This window comes from Dama dama, chromosome 5, assembly GCF_033118175.1.
Source record: "Dama dama isolate Ldn47 chromosome 5, ASM3311817v1, whole genome shotgun sequence".
Taxonomy (NCBI): domain Eukaryota; kingdom Metazoa; phylum Chordata; class Mammalia; order Artiodactyla; family Cervidae; genus Dama; species Dama dama.
Genome location: NC_083685.1, coordinates 24,537,252 through 24,556,655, shown reverse-complemented (window position 1 = coordinate 24,556,655; position 19,404 = coordinate 24,537,252). Strand labels below are relative to the sequence as shown.

General features: G+C 47.3%; 1 protein-coding gene across 1 annotated transcript in view; it reads left to right on the top strand.

Moving 5' to 3' along the window:
* The window catches only part of TMEM132D (transmembrane protein 132D), an 840,815-nt gene extending 824,427 nt beyond the window's left edge, over nt 1-16,388 (top strand). The window contains exons 6-9 of the mRNA XM_061140703.1: nt 4,922-5,127; nt 7,916-8,189; nt 11,019-11,210; nt 15,207-16,388. Coding sequence (XP_060996686.1) covers nt 4,922-5,127; nt 7,916-8,189; nt 11,019-11,210; nt 15,207-16,388 — 1,854 coding nt within the window. The remainder of the gene's footprint in view (nt 1-4,921; nt 5,128-7,915; nt 8,190-11,018; nt 11,211-15,206) is intronic.
* The last annotated feature ends 3,016 nt before the right edge of the window (nt 16,389-19,404 follow it).

Sequence of the window (19,404 nt, the reverse complement as noted above, 5' to 3'; positions counted from 1 at the left end):
ACTTGAACACTTTAAAGAATTCTGCCCTGTCACTTGCTATCTGAGCCACCGGCAGTCCTAAGTTTAGACAAATGTAACCAACTGAACAAGAAGGCCAGAAAATCTTCTACTGTCCTCAACCAAAATAGAAAAAAAAAAAAAGAAAGAAATTAAACATGACAATGCAGAGGTGCCAAGCCTCTCAGATGTGGTTTACAAAGTTAAAAACTGAGTTTTTTTTCCTAGTTACTATCTTTTTTATTTTTTAATTGGAGGAAAATTGCTTTACAACATTGTGTGGGTTTCTGCTGTACAACAATGCAGATCAGCCGTAAGTATACACATATCACCTCCCTCTTGAGCCCCCCTCCCCCACACACACACCCGTCTATGTCATCACAGAGCACCAGACTGGGCTCCCTGTGTTATATAGCAGCTTCTCACCAGCTATCTGCTTTACACATGATAGTGCATATATGTCGATGCTACTTTCTCTGTTCATCCCACTCTTTCTTCCTATCCTGTGTCCAGAAGTCCATTCTCTATATCTCTGTCTCCATTCCTTCCCTGCACAGGTTCATCCGTATCATTTTTCTAAATTCCATATAAATGTATTAATATACTATATCTGTTGTTCTCTTTCTGACTTACTTCACTCTATATAACAGGCTCTAGGCTCATCCACCTCTCTATAACTGACTCAAATTTGTTCTTTTTTATGGCTGAGTGGTATTCCATTGTATATATGCACCACATCTTCTTTATCCATTCATCTGCTGATGAACATCTAGGTTGCCTCCATGTCCTGGCTGTTGTAAACAGTGCTGCAATGCACACCCAGGTGTGTGTTAATCGCTCAGTCACGTCCAACTCTTTGTGACCCCATAGACCCCATAGCCTGCCAGGCTCCTCTGTCCATGGAGTTTCCCAGGCAAGAATACTGGAGTGGGTTGCCATTCCCTTCTCCAGGGGATCTTCCCAAGCTAGGGATCAAACCTGGGTCTCCTGCATTGCAGGAAGGTTTTTTTTTTTTTTTTTTTACTATCTGAGCCACAAGGGAAGCTTGCACATTGGGGTACATGTCATCTAAAAACTGAGTGGTAAATCATAAGAAACACTTTTGAACTTTGTAACTTGGTTGTGTGGGGGGAAAAAAAGGTGCTTCTGGATTTCTTTTTAAAAGTACTTAATAACTAGAGTTTATTCTTAAATCAAACTTACAAACCTCTTATCAAATGTGGATGCTGTCCTTATTAGTTGATGTAAACACACACACACACACCGTCTCTATCTCAGGGCTCAGCCTGGCTTACCTAGCACTGTTCCAAGTCCTGAGCATCAGTTGCCTCAACTCAATAGTGGTGGACAGGCTTAGTTGCTCCAATGAATATGGGATCTTCCTGGATCAGGGATCGAACCTGCATCTCCTGCATTGGCCAGCAGATCCTTAACCACTGGCCCACCAGGGAAGTCCCAGCTTCTTTTTCTGAAAGCAAGTCTTCTCAGTATTTTCTTGCTTCCTCTGTCTCTCAGTCTCTCTCTCTGTTTCTCGGCTTACCTCTGGCAATTCAGCCTCATTCAGAATTGAAAGGCTTAAAAACGAAAAGCTAGGACTTCCTGGATGGTCCATAGTTAAGAATCCACCTTCCATTGCAAGGCACACAGGTTTGATCCCTGATCTGTGAAGATTCCACCTGCCTCAGGGCAACTAAGCCATGACAAAGATCCAGTGCAGCCAAAATAAAATTTAAAAAGAAAATATTTCCCCTTACAAAAGCATCAAAAAGAATAAAATATTTAAAGAAAGAAAATGCCTAAGATTCAAGACTCGGCAGCCCTGAAGATGAAATGTCAGTGATCAAGACAAATTACAATAAAAGTACCTGGGCTGGTTACATTCCACTTTCCAATCAGATTTCAGTACTCCCACCATTGGCGGACACTTAGGAGGACCAGCAGCTCCACTCAGAAATGGACTCGGGCCCACGTTTCCCTCCAAGTCACTGACCATCCCCTGTGTAACGAGCCCCCCGTGAGCTCCCTGGCCCCCTTGTTGCCTCACCGGGAAGATCAAGGAGCCATCATCAGCAATCCTTTCTAAGATGTTTCTAAGATATTTGAACAACCTAGTCATTTCTGCATTGCTTTCTTCACACCCCTCTAAGTGCTGGAGGGAGGTTTGCATCCTTTAAAAAAAAAAAAACAAAAAACAGATCACAACAGAGCATCCAGGCAAGACTGATGCCTGTACCGAAGCAGGAGGCAGCTGGGAGGTGACTTGGGTTGAATCTGGTCTTTTCCACTTTCCAGCCATGCGTCCTTTGTGTGTGTGTGTGTATGTGTGTGTGTGTGTGTGTGTGTGTGTGTGTGTGTGTGTGTGTGTGTGTGCTCAGTCATGTCTGACTGTTTGAGATCCCATGGACCGTGGCCCACCAGGCTCCTCTGTCCATGGGATTTCTCAGGAAGAATACTGGGGTGGATTGACATTTCCTACTCCAGGGGATCTTCTCAACCCAGGGATGCGTCTCTTGCATCTCCTGCATTAGCAGATGAATTCTTAACAACTAGTGCCACATGGGAAGTGTCCTTAGGAAATGGTACTTAATTCTTGGACCTGTGAAATGACAGTAATGGCCCCGCCTCCTGGGTTCTTGTGACTGACTAGTGACTGGGACCATACATGGGAGGTGGTCACCTGCTGGGCTGGGCACGTATTAGGTGCTCAGTAAACCAAGGGCTTCACTCTGGTTCATATCCCGCTCCAAGCTCAACCAGCCAAGCCCCGAGCAGGGAAGAAACCCTCATGGCCTCCGGTTCTGTCCTCCTCTCCCTCTCAGTGTCCATCTCTTGTGGCTTCTGGGACAAATGACCACAAATCTGGTGACTTAAAACCATACATGTGAGACTTCCCTGGTGGTCCAGGAGTTAAGACTTCACCTTTCAATGTAGGGTATGCAGGTTCGATCCCTGATCAGGGAGCTGGGATGCCATATGCCTGGTGGCCAGAGGGGTAAAAATGGAAGCAATATTGCAACAAATTCAGTAAAGATTTTTTTAAATGATCCACATAAAAAAATCTTGGGGAAAAAAAGCCACATGTAGGAACTCCCCTGGTTAAGATTAAGAACTTCACTGGTTAAGATTCCGCACTTCCACTGCAGGGGGTGTGGATACAATCCCTCACTGGAGGACTAAGATCCTGCAAGTAAAAAAACAAAAAAATTTCCTGAAAACCACACCCGTGTATTCTCCCACACGTTCTGAGAGAAGAAACCCTTCATCAACTTCACAAGGTGTCGCAGGGCTGCACTCCCTCCCACCCCAACCCCAAGACTCTAGGGGAGAGAACACTTCCCTGACTCCCCAAGCTCCTAGAGATGCTTTCTTTGGGCTCCTTGGCCCTTTCTTCCATCCACAAAGCTGGCTGCATAGCGTCTACACAGCCTTCCTCTGCCCAAGGTTCCCAAATCTCCCTCTGCTTCTTTCCTGTAAGGACACTCGGATTACATTTAGGGACCACCTGGATAATCTCGGACTACCTGCTCATCTCAAGACCCTTAACTTCATCACACCCGTGAAGTCATTTATGTCAAATAAACTAATGTACCAGTCCCGGAAGTTAGGATTTGGTATCTTTGAGAGCCATCATTCGTCCTACTGCATGACTCCAAAGCTTTGCCCCAAGTCTTGTTTAGGACGAGCATGGACTCCCCTGCAGAGCTGGGGACACAAAGATGAGGGGACAAGGTGCTGTGAACTTGGCTCTTCTCTCAAATGGTGGCAGAGAGAAGCCGTCCCATGCCCGATCACAAGGTGAGAATGTGGATTCCAAAACCAGACCCCAAGGCTGATTCATGGCTGCTCCTGCTCAGCAGGGGACTGTAGTCGAACTCCTCTACGCTCAGTTTCCTCATCTGGAATATGGAACTAACACCCGTCTCGGGGTTGTTCTGAGGATGAAATGAGCTAACATGTGCCTGGATGTGTTAACATGCAGTTTGTTCCTCCTTCAGACAAACTACGAAGTCATCACTGGGCAAAGAGATGGGATGGGATGGGATGGGATGGGATGGGATGGGATGGGATGGGATGGGATGGGATGGGATGGGTGGTATGTAACACACAAGTAACTCTGCAGGTACGGCTCCATCACCTAAGGGCAGTCTCCCACAGGAAGTGCAGCATAAATTATCAGCAGAACATCTGCAGCCAGTGGGGATAGTGACCTCAACTAGTCAAAGAGCTTGAAGGAGAGGTGAGGGGGAGGGCATGGTATCTGTCATTGTACCTCTGCTGTATCAGAAAGGAAAAACCAGTATCCAGCGAATTCCATGGCAGCCCAGTAGTTGGGACTCTGCACTTTCTCTGCCAAGGGCATGGATTCAATCCCTGGTCTGGAACTGAGATCCCACAAGCTATGTGGTGTGGCCAAAAAAAAAGCAGTGTCCACTTACTTCTCATGATCATGACCCCAGAAGAGCTATGACACCTCAGTTTTCTCCTCTGCTTTCTCTTGCTGTTCCTATGTTGTTGTTGTTGAGTCACTAAGTCGTGTCTGACTCTCTTTGACCCCACGGACTGCAGCACGCCAGGCTTCCCTGTCCTTCACTATCTCCCTGAGTTTGCTCAAACTCGTGTCCATTAAGTCAGTGATGCCATCCAACCACCTCATCCTCTGTTGCCCACTTCTCTTGCCCTCAACCTTTCCCAACATCAGGGTCCTTTCCAGTCAGTCGGCTCTTCACATCAGGTGGCCAAAGTATTGGAGCTTCAGCTTCAGCATCAGTCCTTCCAATGAACATTCAGGGGTTGATTTCCCTGAGGATTCACTGGTTTGATCTCGTTGCCATCCAAGGGACTCTCAAGAGTCTTCTCCACCACCACTTTGGGGTGTGATAAAAATTCACTCACGGGTCCCCCACCACTCTCTCTCTTCTTCTAGGTTTCTGACAGATGTGACTACGTCTTTGTCAATGGGAAGGAAATGAAGGGCAAGGTGGGCGTGGTGGTGAACTTCGCCTTCCAGCACCTGAACACTCCTCTGGAGATGACGGTATGGGTGCCCCGGTTGCCCTTGCAGATCGAGATCTCGGACACTGAGCTCAACCAGATCAAGGGCTGGAGAGTCCCCATCGTCTCCAACAAGAGGTGGGTGTGCTGGTCAGGCTCCAAGGCAGAAATGCAGGTCAAGTATGCTTAGGCTAAAGGTGGAAATTTACAGGATAGCTAACTTCAGGCATGTCTCATTCCAAGGGTTCAGGGGTAGCCTAAGGGTGTGTGTCTCTAGCCCCTTCTCAGCTCCAGTTGGCTTATATCAGCTTCATTCCCTATCAAATTTTGCTTCTGAGGTTCCAAACTTCTAGTCTACGTTCTTTGCGACTCTGCAAAAAGTGCATCCTCTCTTCCCCAATAATTCCTACTAGAGACTTGGAGTTAAGTGTTATTCTTACTTGGGTTGTGTGTGTCCATGCCTGATCTAATCACTGTAGACGAGGAGGAGGAGAAGAGGGGGAGATAGAATACACTGATTGGCCAGCTAGGCTGCAGCCACGTTCCTCTGGCTGGAGCCAGAGGAGCTAAAGAAAGAAGGTCAACCCTGCCTAAACCAAGGGATCAATATCAGGAGATGGGAGAATTGATCTGGGAGGACCCAAGCCATAGAGGTTCATGAGAGACCTGTCTGAACAGATGCTGCCTGACCTGGGCAGTCTCTTTGTGCCCCTAGCCCAGAAACTCTGAGATTGCTTTCCCTTGGGGAGTTGAAGTCCAAAGCTTGTCTTCTGTGTGCCTGGTGTATCACTCTGATGGTGTTTGATGGAATGACAAGTCTGCACTGTCCAAATGAGGCAAATAAGTGGGCATCAGATAAAAAGAGAATTTTGTTCAGAGAACTTTGTCATCTCAGAGGGACCCATGCTTAAAGAATCGTTTACAAGTGACTTGTAGACAGGCAAAAGTGAGCATGTGCAGAATTAAACAAGGAAATATTCCTGGAGTCTGGGTACTCAACAGAGAGGAGAGAATTGGCACTTAAGTGAGGGATAGCTTTTACATTCTTGCCCTTAGAAGTCCACCCCTTTGAGTTCTTGTGGCCCCTGGGAGAGGGTGTGACTTCAGGAATGGAGGTTTGGGTTCCATGTGCAATTGGAAGATGGTTTCAGCCATGATCTTTTTCTTAACCACAGGGGTTTCTAATGTTGAGTTGGGAGAATGGAATTCAGCATAGTTACTGATGCTCCTGAGGGCGGGCAGTTGCAGGGAGAGACTCACCACAGAATTGGGGACTTCCCTAGTAATCCAGTGATTAAGATGCCACGTTTCCAATTCAGGGGGTGCAGATTCAATCCCCCATTGGGGAACTAAGATCCCACATGCCGTTTGGCTGAAAAAAAAGAAAAAGAAAGAACTGGCTGAGTCTCATTATGGACAGTCCAGATGCTGACACAACTTTTCAGCTCAGATATAGCTACAGAGCTATTTCAAGGAATCAACAGCTGACCTGATGGAAATCGTGATGGTGCTGGGAAAGGCTGAGAGTGCATAAGGCATCAGATGTTGAGGGAACCACTAACATCTGCTTCCTGGCCACCATCCTTGTTCTTTCAACATTTATCATCACCAAATACCTTGAGTGAAACACTCACTTTCCTTGTGTACTGGTTTACATGGCTACACTGGTCATCCAGAGCCTTATTGTATTGGCTACCACGGCATGATAGTCTTGCTTTGGGCTTATCCCAAAACCAAGTGGCTTAAAGGAAAAACCTGTCATCTCATAGTTCTTCTGCATCAGGAATGGAGGCAAGGCTTGGGTCTCCCTCAGGCTGCCATCCAGTTGTCAGCCAGAGCTGTGGTCTCATCATGAGGCTCAGTGGGGATGGACCTGCAGCTAAGCTCACGTGGTTGCTGGCTGGTCTCAGCTCCTCACAGGCTACTGAGCTGAGGGCCACAGTTCCTCACTGGATGTTGGCCAGAGGCTGCTCAGTTTATAGCTGTGGGGTGTCCTCACAGAGCTGCCCACAGCATGGCAGCTGGCTTCTTCAGGGCAAGCAAGAGAAAGGAACCAAGGAAAGAGAGCCAAACAAGAAAGTATCTTAAAATCTGATCTTGGAAAGTGACATCCTATAACTTTTGCTGTTATCTTACTTTGGGAGAAATTTATTAGGTCCAGCCCACACTCAAAGAGAAGGGGATTTCACAAAATGAATACTAGGAGGTGAGGGGGGTTTTTAGGGACACTTTAGACCTCTGCTGGCCACACCAGTCCATTCTGACTGGTCAGTACTCAGGCCATGTTGTTGCTGTTTAGTTGCCAAGTGGTGTCGAACTCTTAGTGACCCACAGACTGTAGCCATGTGAGGCTCCTCTGTCTATGGGATTTCCCAGGCAAGAATACTGGAGTGTGTTGCCATTTCCTTCTCCAGGGGATCTTCCCCACCCAGGGATCTAATCTGTGTCTCCTACATTGGCAGGTGGGTTCTTTACAGCCAAACCACTAGGGAGGCGTGTACTCAGGCCCTAAGCATGTGGGTGGGTGCTCAGTCGCATCTCTTTGTGACCCCATGGACTGTAGCCCACGAGCCTCCTCTGTCCATGGGATTCTCCAGGCAAGAACACTGGAAAAGGTTGCCATGCCGTCCTCCAGGGGATCTTACCGACCCAGAGACCAAACCCGAGTCTCCTTGTATCTCCTGCATTGCAGGCGAATTCTTTACCACTAAGCCACTGGGGGAGCCCATCCTCAGGCCACAGCAGTGGTCAAATATTCTGAGCACCACCCCTGCACGTCTGTCGAAGCCCACCCCAGGCTATGAGCTCCGTGACGGCAGGACTTAGGCCCACTCACCACTGCAGCCCCTGCCACATTTCACACCCAGCCCCCCGGCCGGTGACCCAATAAATCAGCATCTGTTAAACCGAACTGCCCCTTTGACAGGCCAGCTCAGGACAGCGAGGAGGAGGATGAAGACGAGAAGAGGAACAGGGGCTGCACGCTCCAATACCAGCATGCCATGGTGCGGGTCTTGACTCAGTTTGTGGCGGAAGCGGCTGAGCCCGGGGGGCAGCTGGCCCACCTGCTGGGCTCCGATTGGCAGGTGGACATCACGGAGCTGGTAAATGACTTCATGCAGGTGGAGGAGCCCCGCATCGCCAAGCTGCAAGGGGGACAAGTCCTGATTGGCCAGGAACTGGGGATGACCACCATTCAGGTAAGACATCTCAGAGGAGACCTCTGTTATTTGTCTCTTAGACTAATATCCAGTCTTTAAATTAAAGGATAGCTGACTTAAAATATTGTGTTAGTTTCAGGTGTGCAGCAAAGTGATTCAGTTATACATACATATGTATCTATTCTTTCTTTTCCCTTATAGATTATTATAAGATATTGAATACAGTTCCCTGTGTTGCACAGAGGTCCTTGTTGTTTATCAATTTCATATATAGTAGTGTGTAGTAGTATGTATATATGTATGTGTCATATTTTAGATTCCACATATGACTATCATGTTATTTGTCTTTCTCTACCTGGCTTACTTCACTTAGTTTGATAATGTGTAGATTGTCCGTGTTGCTGCAAATGGCACTATTTCATTCTTTTTTATGACTAAGTAGTATTCCATTGCATATATGTACCACATCTCCTTTATCCAGTCATTTGTCAATGGACAGGTTGTTTCCCTGCCCCGGCTACTGCAAATAGTGCAGCAATGAACATAGAGGTATATTTATTTTTTTCAAATTAGAGTTTTCTCTAGATGTTTGCCCAGGACTGCTATCCCTGGATCAGGTGGTAACTCTGTTTGACAATGCCCATTTTCAGAATGAGTAGGTTGAAAGGAACTGTCAAGTAAATAAAATAAATGATATAATAATGTGACAAGTCTTTAAATTCCTCACAGATTCCTTTCATTTGAGCAACACTGGCCTGACTTCTTGGGTTGAATCATGTCTGAAACTTCAAGACATTACTTGTCTGTAAGACATGGTGGACATTACCATCTTGGGACAAAAGCTCCAGAAATAGAGTCACTTAATTACTTCTGGGCATATATCTGGAAAAGACAAAAACTCTAATTCGAAAAGATACGTGCACCCCAGTGTTCATGGCAGCACTATTTACAATAGTCAAGATATGGAAGCAGCCTAAGTGTTCATCAACAGATGAATGAATAAAAGAGATGTGGTGTGTGTGTGTGTGTATATATATATAATGGAATATTACTCGGACAGTAAAAAGAACAAAATGATGCCAGCTGCAACAACATAGATGGACCTAGAGATTAGCATACTAAATGGAGTAAGCCAGTCAGAGAAAGACAAATATCATATAATATTAAGTTCATTTGTACCATCTTAAAAAATGATACAAATGAACTTATTTACAAAACAGAAACAGCCTCACAGACATAGAAAACAAACTTATGGTTATTAAAGGGGAAAGGGAGATGGAGGAACAAATTAGAAATCTGAGATTAAAATATGCACACTACATATATAAAATAGACAGTCAACAAGGACCTACTGTACAGCCATGGACCTCTACTCAATACTCTGCAAGAACCTATGTGGGAAAAGAATCTGAAAAAGAATAGACATATGTGTGTGTGTAACTGAATCACTTTGTTGTACATCTGAAACTAACACAACATTGTAAATCAACTCTACCCCAATATAAAATTAAATTTTTAAATTAAAAAAAAAATTTGAAAACTCTCGAGATGAACTAACCTCATTAGAATTCAGGGCGTGGTCAGCAGCTTCTCACTCTGTCAATCTACCTCACTGACCCTTGTCACCTGAAAGCTTTGCATCCTGCCATGATGCTCAGCTGCATTCACCAGGTTACAATTTCCCACACATTCCAGAAATGTGCTGAAGGAAGGAAGAGAGTTATTGCGACTCCACCGGTCTTGTGAGCACCTCCTGCTGGGAATGGATGGGGTAGACCAGTGTGCAGAATGGGAGTTTTGAAGCAAACACTTTCACAAGACATGGTTCTAGGAGGGCCACTAGGGTTTAGTCATTTTCCTCCTGTCTGAGACCAAATATTATTCCTCAATGGCTGCCCCATTTGTAGGAGAGGCAATCATCCTCTTAAGCAACAAGTGAGGTTTCTAAAATATTTGTGCATAGCAAAGACTTATAAGTGAAACTATATTGGATTGTGGAAAATGTAAATCACTCTGGGAAATGGGCTTGAATTTAAAAGAGATCATTTTTGAACCCGTTATTAACAAATGACTTAATTAACTATGGGACTTCTCATTAAAATAGATTTATTGCAGCTGTCAGTTGGGGCATTTATTATAAAATATTCAGACAGCCTATTGAAACAAAATGTTTTTATTTATATGATCAAAAAATGTAATTTTGCTGTTAACCCTATACTTTTTTGAGAATGTTTTATAACTTTCCTTTTAGATATTCTTATGAAACCACTTGCAAATGACATAATTTAATAAAGTACTTTTACCAGTGGGGAAAAAAAGTGAAAATTAAAGAGATCATTTTATCAAGGAGGAAAACAGATTTCTTTGAACTGGGACCCAGGAGTCACATGTTCTAATGCTCTCTAAAAGCTGAGAAGGAGCCGTCAGTGAGAAAAGCAGGATGGGTGTCAGATGAAAGACGATGACTGATTTGGAACCTAAATGTAAGGAGCACAATAGGGAGTGGTGAGGAGTGTGATGAAGAGGCTGCTATTCCTCTCCAAAAGCTGCCAAAGAGGAAATGGGAGCCCAGCATGGAGAGATATTGCCAGTTTTTCAGAAAAGCTAGAAAGCTATTGTTAATATGAAATCCTCTATTTTTTAAGGATGGCCATTCATCCCATTTTAAAGTACTACGTCAAACAAAACATACCTGCCCCATAGACAAGCACTTGCAATCTAAACAGCCAACTTTTGCTCAAAAGATCTAAATTCCTGCAGTTGACCCACTCATCTGTCTGCCTCTCTCCCTCCCCCACATGGAGCATCCTTTACACCAAAGCGGGGCTTTCTGAAACCACAGAGAGCTATGTCATTTCTGCCTTTCAGATCCTGTCACCCCTGTCAGACGCTATCTTGGCTGAGAAGACGGTCACCGTGCTGGACGAGAAGGTGACGATCACGGACCTCGGGGTCCAGCTGGTGACGGGACTGTCGCTTTCCCTGCAGCTCAGCCCAGGGAGCAACAGAGCCATCTTCGCCACTGCGGTGGCTCAAGAGCTTCTGCAAAGGCCCAAACAGGTGTGGGAGTGGGGGTGGCATGCTGTGGGGTGGGGTCTCCTACCGGGGAGGTCACACGGCTGGGGGGGGGGTCACACACCGGGGGGGATCCTACGTGTCTTGGAGCCACGCATGGGGTTGGGTCACACACCAGTGGGTTTATTCTTTGAGTGGGGTCCTGCCCTGAGCAGGTCACACACACATCAAGTGAGGTCGCACACCAGCTGAGATCACATAGCAGGTGAGGTTGCCTGTCTGATGGAGTCACCGGTTTGCGGGGGGGTCCCACAAAAGAGTGGGATTGCACACTAGGTGTTCCTCAGTCTTTTTTTTATTTTATTTTATTGGACTATGGTTAATTCGCGATGTTGTGTTAGTTTCAGGAGTATAGAAGAGTCAATCAGCTACACATGTGCATATATCTATTCTTTTCTTTAGATTCCTTCCCCATATAGGTCACTACAGAGTGCTGAGTCGGGCTCCTTGTGCTATCCAATAGGTCCTTGTTAGTCTTGAAAAGGGTTTGTGAATGAGTGACTGCTCAGCCTCAGGCTTCTTACCCCGCTAAATGGAGATGCTGAACAACAAGGTTGCCATGAGTGATGGATTCTAGGCATCAGGAGCCAGAGGAGCTCAGGGCAGGCTCCACATCCCATTGGACATTGCGTGTGCTGTTTTTCCACCTTCAAGATGGTCCTGGCTCTTCCCCCCGCTGACCTCCCCGAGTGGTGGGGTGAAGGTGAGGGCAGAAACAGACCCTAAGGAGGTATCCAAACGTCTGTGAGGTCCCTGCCCCTCTCTGGGGTCACAGGTCTGGGGGGTCAGAAGGAGATTGGAGGAGTTGCTTCCACATTTATTGTTTAGCTCCCAGGAGAAGTAACAAACTGGTGGTTACGTTGTACCCGGTATTCTTTCTCTTTGTTGGAAAACAGCATGCGCTAATAGAATGTGTGTGTGTGTTTGTACTGTGTGTGTGTGTCCCGAGTGTTGTGTACAGGCTGTGTGTATCATGCAGTGCATGTTTGCGTGTCCATACCACGGTTGCCAAACAAACAGGGCACTTGGAAATGTTATCTGATCTCCTCCCTCATCAGAGGTGGAGAAACATTATTTCTTAGAGAGAACCTGGGTTGTGACTCTGGGGGGCCTTGTTTACCAAACACCCAAGGACAGTGGTCTCAGGCTGCTGATCCTCTGTGCCCCATGAGATAGACTGTCCTCCAGAGGGGATGCTGGGAGGCCTCCAGTCCTTGTAGGGGGTTTTCAAGCAATTTCCCTTGTCAATCAAGAGCCCTTTTCCCGGCAGCTCTATGCTCAGCAGGTGCATTACGATGGGCCCCCTTGTGCACCAGCTGAGGCTGTGACTAAGCCAGACCTTCCCCTGGAAGCACAGAGTCTTGCAGTTTCTCCAGCCCGTATCCATCACTGAATGCTCCTCCATCGGGTGTTAGCTAATCCCTTGCCCGTTCACTGTGGTTTCTGTGTGCAAGGCTTTGGACTACAAAGCACTTGAAAGTGGGTGATCTCAGAAATGGATATGAATTCTTGCCAAAGGCAAACCTCCCTCTTCTCAGGGCATGATGCCAGCCAGGATGCAAGTTCCAGGTAGCAAAGGAGAAATAACCCTAAGCTTCTTCCTGTCTTCCTGGGGTGATTCAATCAGGTGATGGCCAATGAGAAGTTAAGAAAGTGATAAGACACAGTTAGAATAAGGCCACAGAGCTGATCCATTCCCCACATGCAGAGCAAACCATGTGACCCTGAGGTTTGCTCTGTGCTTGGTTTGGATGGAGCTTGGCCTCTGCCTGCAACTTGGCTCTGACATTTCAGTTTCAAGAAATCCAGTATGCATTTGAATTACCTGCCGTGACTTTATGGCCAATCGGAAGACCCTAGTAGAGGACTTCCCTAGTGATCCAGTGGCTGAGATTTTGTGCTCCCAATGCAGGGGGCCAGGGTTTGACCTCTGGTGAGGGAACTAGATCCCACATGCTGCAACTAAGAAATTTACATGCCCCAACTAAGACCTGGCACAGCTTAAAAAAAAAAAATAGACCCTGTAAATCAGGGTTATGCCCAGTGGCTTTTGCACAGTCTCTTGGTGGTGTTTCCCACCTAGCAGCCAGTCCAAGCCAATGTCTAACAACTGAGCCAAAGTTATCGACTGAGCCAAGAAGGAGCAGAAGCCACCAGTCTCATGTGAGAAGCTTCCTTCTCACTTCCAAAGACCAGATACCACCAGGAAAACTCACTCGGTTGTAGTTGGGGGTGCCTTGCTTTCAAGAAAGAGAAATCCACTCAAGCAAGTTGAAATAACACTGGATTTATTACAAGGTTAGCAAGGCTTTTGTCAAAGTGTTAGTTGCTCAGTTGTGTCTTATTCTTTGCAACTCCATGGACTGTATAACCTGCCAGGCTCCTCTGTCCATGGAATTCTCCAGGCAAGGACACTTGGCTTACTCCAGGAGTGGGCAGCCATTCCCTTCTCCAGGGGATCCTCCCGACCCAGGGATCAAACCCAGGTCTCTCTCCTTGCAGACATATCCCCCACGGTCTGAGCCACCAGGGAAGCCCAGCTCTAAGAACTTGGTGAAACGGGTTCAACAGTCTCTCTCACATGCATTATCTCATTAGGTAAATGCTGACCCCAGACATGCGTGCTTGTACTTGATCCATTGTAGTTGCTCCAAAGTGAGGCTTCATTCCCCAGTTTTGTACGAGCTCCCACTCATCTGCCCACAACTAAGTCCTTCAGTACTGTCTTTCTTATTTCAAACTGGAGGGGGAGATGCCGGCAGGCTCAGAACTGCTGAGATGAATGGCAGCAGCCATTCTCTGGGTTAGGTCAGCTATGGCCAGGTGGGCAGGGGCATAAGCCTCTTGGGACTGAGATGAGATTATCTCATCTCTTATGATCCCCCTGGTCAGACTAGTCCCGAGGAAATCAGATCTAAAGCAACAAAGTAAAAAGAAAAGAAATTGAGATATACACAAACCTTGGCCCTGGCTACTCTTTGGTCTCCCAATTTCCCCCAATGGGTGGGTTGGAGGATGGATGGGGGACAAAGATTCTCCCAATAGAGAGCGTCCTAACCTTAATCTTCACCCCAACCCCTCTCTCTGCCTGGATGGCATTACCCCTCACCTCCAAGCCAGGACTGTGTCCACAAGCCAATACAAGCCTATCCTTAGATGCATATATGGCAGGACCCAACACAACTAAAGCCTAAAGCTGGCAGCACCTCTGAGGCGCCCTTGTCTAGATCAGGAGTGTTGATCTGTGTTGTGAGTAATGTTCAGAGACTGGCTATTAAAGCAACTTAAAAGTAATGTAATAAATATGTTTCATTTAAACGTGTAACACTTGTGAATGACCCACTAGCCAGTAAATCTCCTTTGACATGCAATCTATTATTGTGCAGAAGTAGATCTTGCAGAGAAGGAAAAAAAAACATCTTTCAACACCTCAGGAAAGAAAGCACGTCTTATTAGGAGGTGTTTATTCCTGGTCCTGTCTCGTGGTTGCCATTTTACCCTTGTGGTTTTTCTTTAGGTTCTCTTGTCTTTACAAGAACTCATTCTATTTTATACCCTTTGTACTTCTTATTTCTATACTGTGTAACAGGTTTCCCTTTGTTCTGGTAGCATTCTCTTTGCTACAGATTGTCTTTGTGTGCAATGAGCTTTGAGACCCATTTTTTTAAACTTATTTTTTAATTGGAGTATAATTGCTTTACAATGTTAATGCCGTGTTAGTTTCTGCTGTACAAGGACATGAATCAGCTATAAGTGCACATATATCCCCTCCCTCTGGGCCCTCCCCCCGCCCCCATCCCACCCCTCTAGTCATCACAGAGCTCCGAGCTGAGCCCCCTGTTCTATCCAGCACCTTCCCACTAGCTGTCTCTCTTACACGTAGTAGTGTGTATATGTCAGTGCTACTCTTCCAGTTTGTTCCAGCCTCCCCTTGCCCCCTCTGTGTCCATCTTTGATGAACTTACTTATTCTTTTCAACAGGAAGCAGCCATCAGTTGCTGGGTCCAGTTCAGTGATGGCTCCGTCACCCCCTTGGATATTTATGATGCAAAAGACTTCTCCCTGATGGCCACATCCCTGGATGAGAAGGTGGTCTCCATCCACCAAGACCCCAAATTCAAGTGGCCTATAATCGCCGCTGAAGCTGAAGGACAGGGGGCCCTGGTCAAGGTCGAAATGGTCATTTGCGAATCGTGCCAGAAATCCAAGCGGAAGAGCGTGCTGGCGGTGGGGACAGCCAACATCAAAGTGAAGTTTGGCCAAAACGACGCCACCCCCAACACCGGTGACAGCAGACACAGGGGGGCAGGAGGTCCCCTGGATAATAACATCAGTGACAGAAGACCCAAAAAGCCCTTGCAGGAATGGGGGAGTCAGGAGGGCGAGAACTACGGCAGTTCCTCCGTGGGCCTCATGGAAGGCAGGGGCTCCACGACGGAGAGGTCCACCTTCCAGAAGAACAGGGGCCAGGAAAGCCTTCTGGATGATGGCGGCCATTTGCAGACCATCTCCATCGACCTCACCAGCTTCCCAGCCCAGGTGGACCTGCCCAGAAGCCACGGGGAAACGGAGGAGAACGACCCCCAGTCCTCCAAAGGGCTGAGCGACCTGGAGATCGGAATGTATGCCCTGCTGGGGGTCTTCTGCCTGGCCATTTTGGTCTTCCTCATCAACTGCGTGACCTTTGCATTAAAGTACAGGCACAAACAGGTCCCCTTCGAAGAACAGGAAGGGATGACTCACTCCCACGACTGGGTCGGCCTGAGCCACCGGACCGAACTGCTGGAGAACCAGCTCCACTTTTCCTCCTCCCAAGAGGAGCAGATCACCGCCATCGACAGGGGCATGGATTTCGAAGAGAGCAAGTATCTGCTCTGCATAGACTCCCAAAAAGGCATCAACGGACAGCTGTTCAGATCTTCAGGTCCCACCCTCGCGGACGGGAAAGATCAGAAAAGCGAGCCCCCAACGTCCCCTACCTCAAAAAGGAAAAGAGTCAAATTCACCACTTTCGCCACCCTCTCTCCGGAGGATGGATGCCCCGCCGTGAACTCCCTACCGGCCAGCGGCGAGGATACCGTGAACTGGGTTGGCCAGGATCTGGACCCTGGGGGAGGCCAAGAGTCACGTGGCTACAGGGAAGGATTACGTGAAGATGTGTAAGCTGGGCATTCGCAGACATTGGTTCTCACTCACCTTTCGGCCTTTTAACTTGGGGATTCGGGGCAACGGGGACCCTCAGTGGGGGGAATGAAAAGACAGGGGGGACTTCCCTGGCGGTCCAGTGGTTAGGATTCAACGCTTCCACTGTAGGGGGCGTGGGTTTGATCCTGCTGAGGGAACTACGGTCCCCCATGCCTCCAGGCGTGGCAAGAAAAAAAAAAGGACACGATCAGGCTGACACTATCCACAGAGCCCCAGAAAACGACCCTGGCTCCCCCAGCGAGGCCCCGAGTTGGAATCGATGTCCACTTTCCAGGGTCTGATGTCTCAGTCGATGAAAAGAGGTTTATCACGCATGGCGAGATTTTTTTTCAACTTGGAAGAAAAACGAGTTCTGAGTCACTGAGCTTCCGACAGCCTGCAGGAAAGAACTGTCTCTCTCTTGCCATCTCTCTTTCTTTAATCGAAGCAATTTGGGTATTGCCAAAGCTACACGGCTGCAATTTTCAGTGCTGCAGACCACAGGAGAAAAAGGAGACTCAGGTGGGGCGGGATGGATGGGAGGAAGTGCGTCATGGAAACTCACCTGGCTGTGAGCCTGAGCAGAAGCAGAGTCTAGCGCTGCCTAGAGTCAGCTCTTGGGAAGCATGATTTCCAGTTATCTCCCAAAGGCTGGGTCAGGGTAAACCCCAGGTTATTGACAAACCAAGGCAATCGTTGACAATGGTTGAAAGGGCAAACAGGTCACCAATACCTTTGTAACTAGATGTCAAGATCAAACACCCAGGAAACAAACCCTCTGAGCCATTCGGAGCATCCCTTTATTGGTAAACTAGGGATCCTGGGCATAGAGTTTCAATCGGGTTCAAAGAACCAGGCTTTTTTAAAAGCAAATTCACTCTGTTCACATTTGTACCCTTCCTTGCATCACCACCTTTCCAAAAGTCATTGATCACTCGTGGGCAGTGGGGAGCTGTGTCACTGTTTGCTGAGTCTCTTCCACTGTGGCCTCTGTGTCAATCACCCAGTGACAGGCTACACTGAAGTCCCATGGGGCCAACTTCACACGTGTCTTGCTTTGAAAAGGCTAGTCTTTGGGGGTCAGCAGTGCTCACAAGGAATTCGACACCCAAGGATGCTCATTCTCCTGACTTTTCTGGAAAGAAGGGAGGGATGGTCTGTGATGGGTCTTTCGACAGTCCCATCTGGTCTGCTGCCCAAGGCTGCTGAGATAAATCTGGGCATGCCCATAGCGGGGTACAGGGTAAGGAGAGTTGGGACTCAGTGTGTGTGACGAGAAGGGTTGGGCAGGAAATCTGGTCCCACTCACATGTGAGGGGGAATATGAGGCCGTTTCTGCTTCACCTTGGAGGGATGGAGGGACCCGTGGCACCTGCCTATGGGGTAGAGAGCTGGGTTATTCGAGCATTGGGTTCTAAGGTCAATTTCTCTTTCTCTGTGTGTCTGTCTGTGTGTCTCTCTGGACCTATCTCTCTGCCTTCTCTCTCTCTGTGTCTCTGTCTCTCTCTCTCTGTGCATATAATTGAATTCTCCTGAGATCAAGTGTGTAATTCCACCAGTTCATCCTCTCAACCTCAGCACTCTCTCTCAAACTAAGGTGCTGTCCATTTGCCCTAGGACTGAGAGTCCAGGAGCCATCAGCCACCTGCTCCTGTCCCCAAGTTGACTTACGTTGTCTGGCTGGGTGACTAAATGGTCACCCCTTTTCAATGATAATCCTTTGCTTTCAGTCACCCACTCCTGTTCCTTTCAGCCTTTCCCTCGTTTTCATACCACTGTCGATGCCCTCTCTCCAATCCATCTGCGTGCAGAATGTATTGTAGATTATAAGAATGTAATATATATTTATAAACTTACCGACTGTAAATATAAAGTTTGCCTTCTGCGGCTTATGGCTGTCCTTTGTCTTTCTACGCACTCACACCACCCCCTCCCCCGCCCCAGTGGCTGGCATCCTCAGCAAATGACCCTCCAAAGCTGCGGCTTTGGGTAAATGAAAATGCAGATGGAAAGATCCCAGCGACAATCCAATTACACGCTTACATCGTGTAATGCCGCTCTCTGCATTGAGGCGATGTTGACACATGATGACAAAGTATGTTGTGTACTAAGGATCTCTCCTTCAGGACCTGGAAGGATTTGGAAATCAATCACACATGCAATTCTCTGCTAAAAGCCTGTTGACTGATGGCGGTAAGTGAGAACCACGGCAGGCAAGCGTGTATCCTAGCCTCCCTTTGGGCTGGAGTGAGGGAACAAATGGGCTCTGTCCTCTCTTTGGATTGTTCATGTACATTCAGAGGTCAATTTCCTGAATCATGTATGTGCACCCACAGTGGCTGTGTGCTGGGTTTTGGGGTTTTTTTTTTTTTTTAAGGTTGATTTTTCAGGGAATTTCCTGGCAGCCCAGTGGTTAGGAATCTGCCTTCCAGCGCAGGGGACATGGGGTCGGTAACTACTCGGGGAACTAAGATCCCACATGCCGCAGGACCACTAAGCCTGCATGCCACAACTACTGAACTCTTGCACCTCAACTAGAGAGAAGTGTGCCTGCCAGAGTGAAGATCCCATGTGCTGCAACTAAGACCTAATGTAGCCAAATAGATAATTTTTTTAAGGTTGATTTTCAGATTTCTCTGATAATCAGTTGCAGTCCCAAGATGATTCCACAGAAAAAGAAGTTGCATGAAATCTGTGTCTTCATGCAAGCAATATCAAGTGATGTATCATTCTCTTATTCAAATGGTATTTATTGAGCACCTACTATATGCTAGTTGTTGTTCAGTTGCTCAGTCATGTCCAGCTCTTTGTGATCCCATGGATTGCAGCACACCAGGCTTCCCTATCCTTCACCATCTCCCAGAGCTTTCTCAAACTCGTGTCCACTGAGTCAGTGATGCCATCCAACCATCTCATCCTCTGTCACCCCCTTTCTCCTCCTGCCCTCAATCTTTCCCAGCATCAGGGTCTTTTCCAATGAGTCAGCTCTTCACAT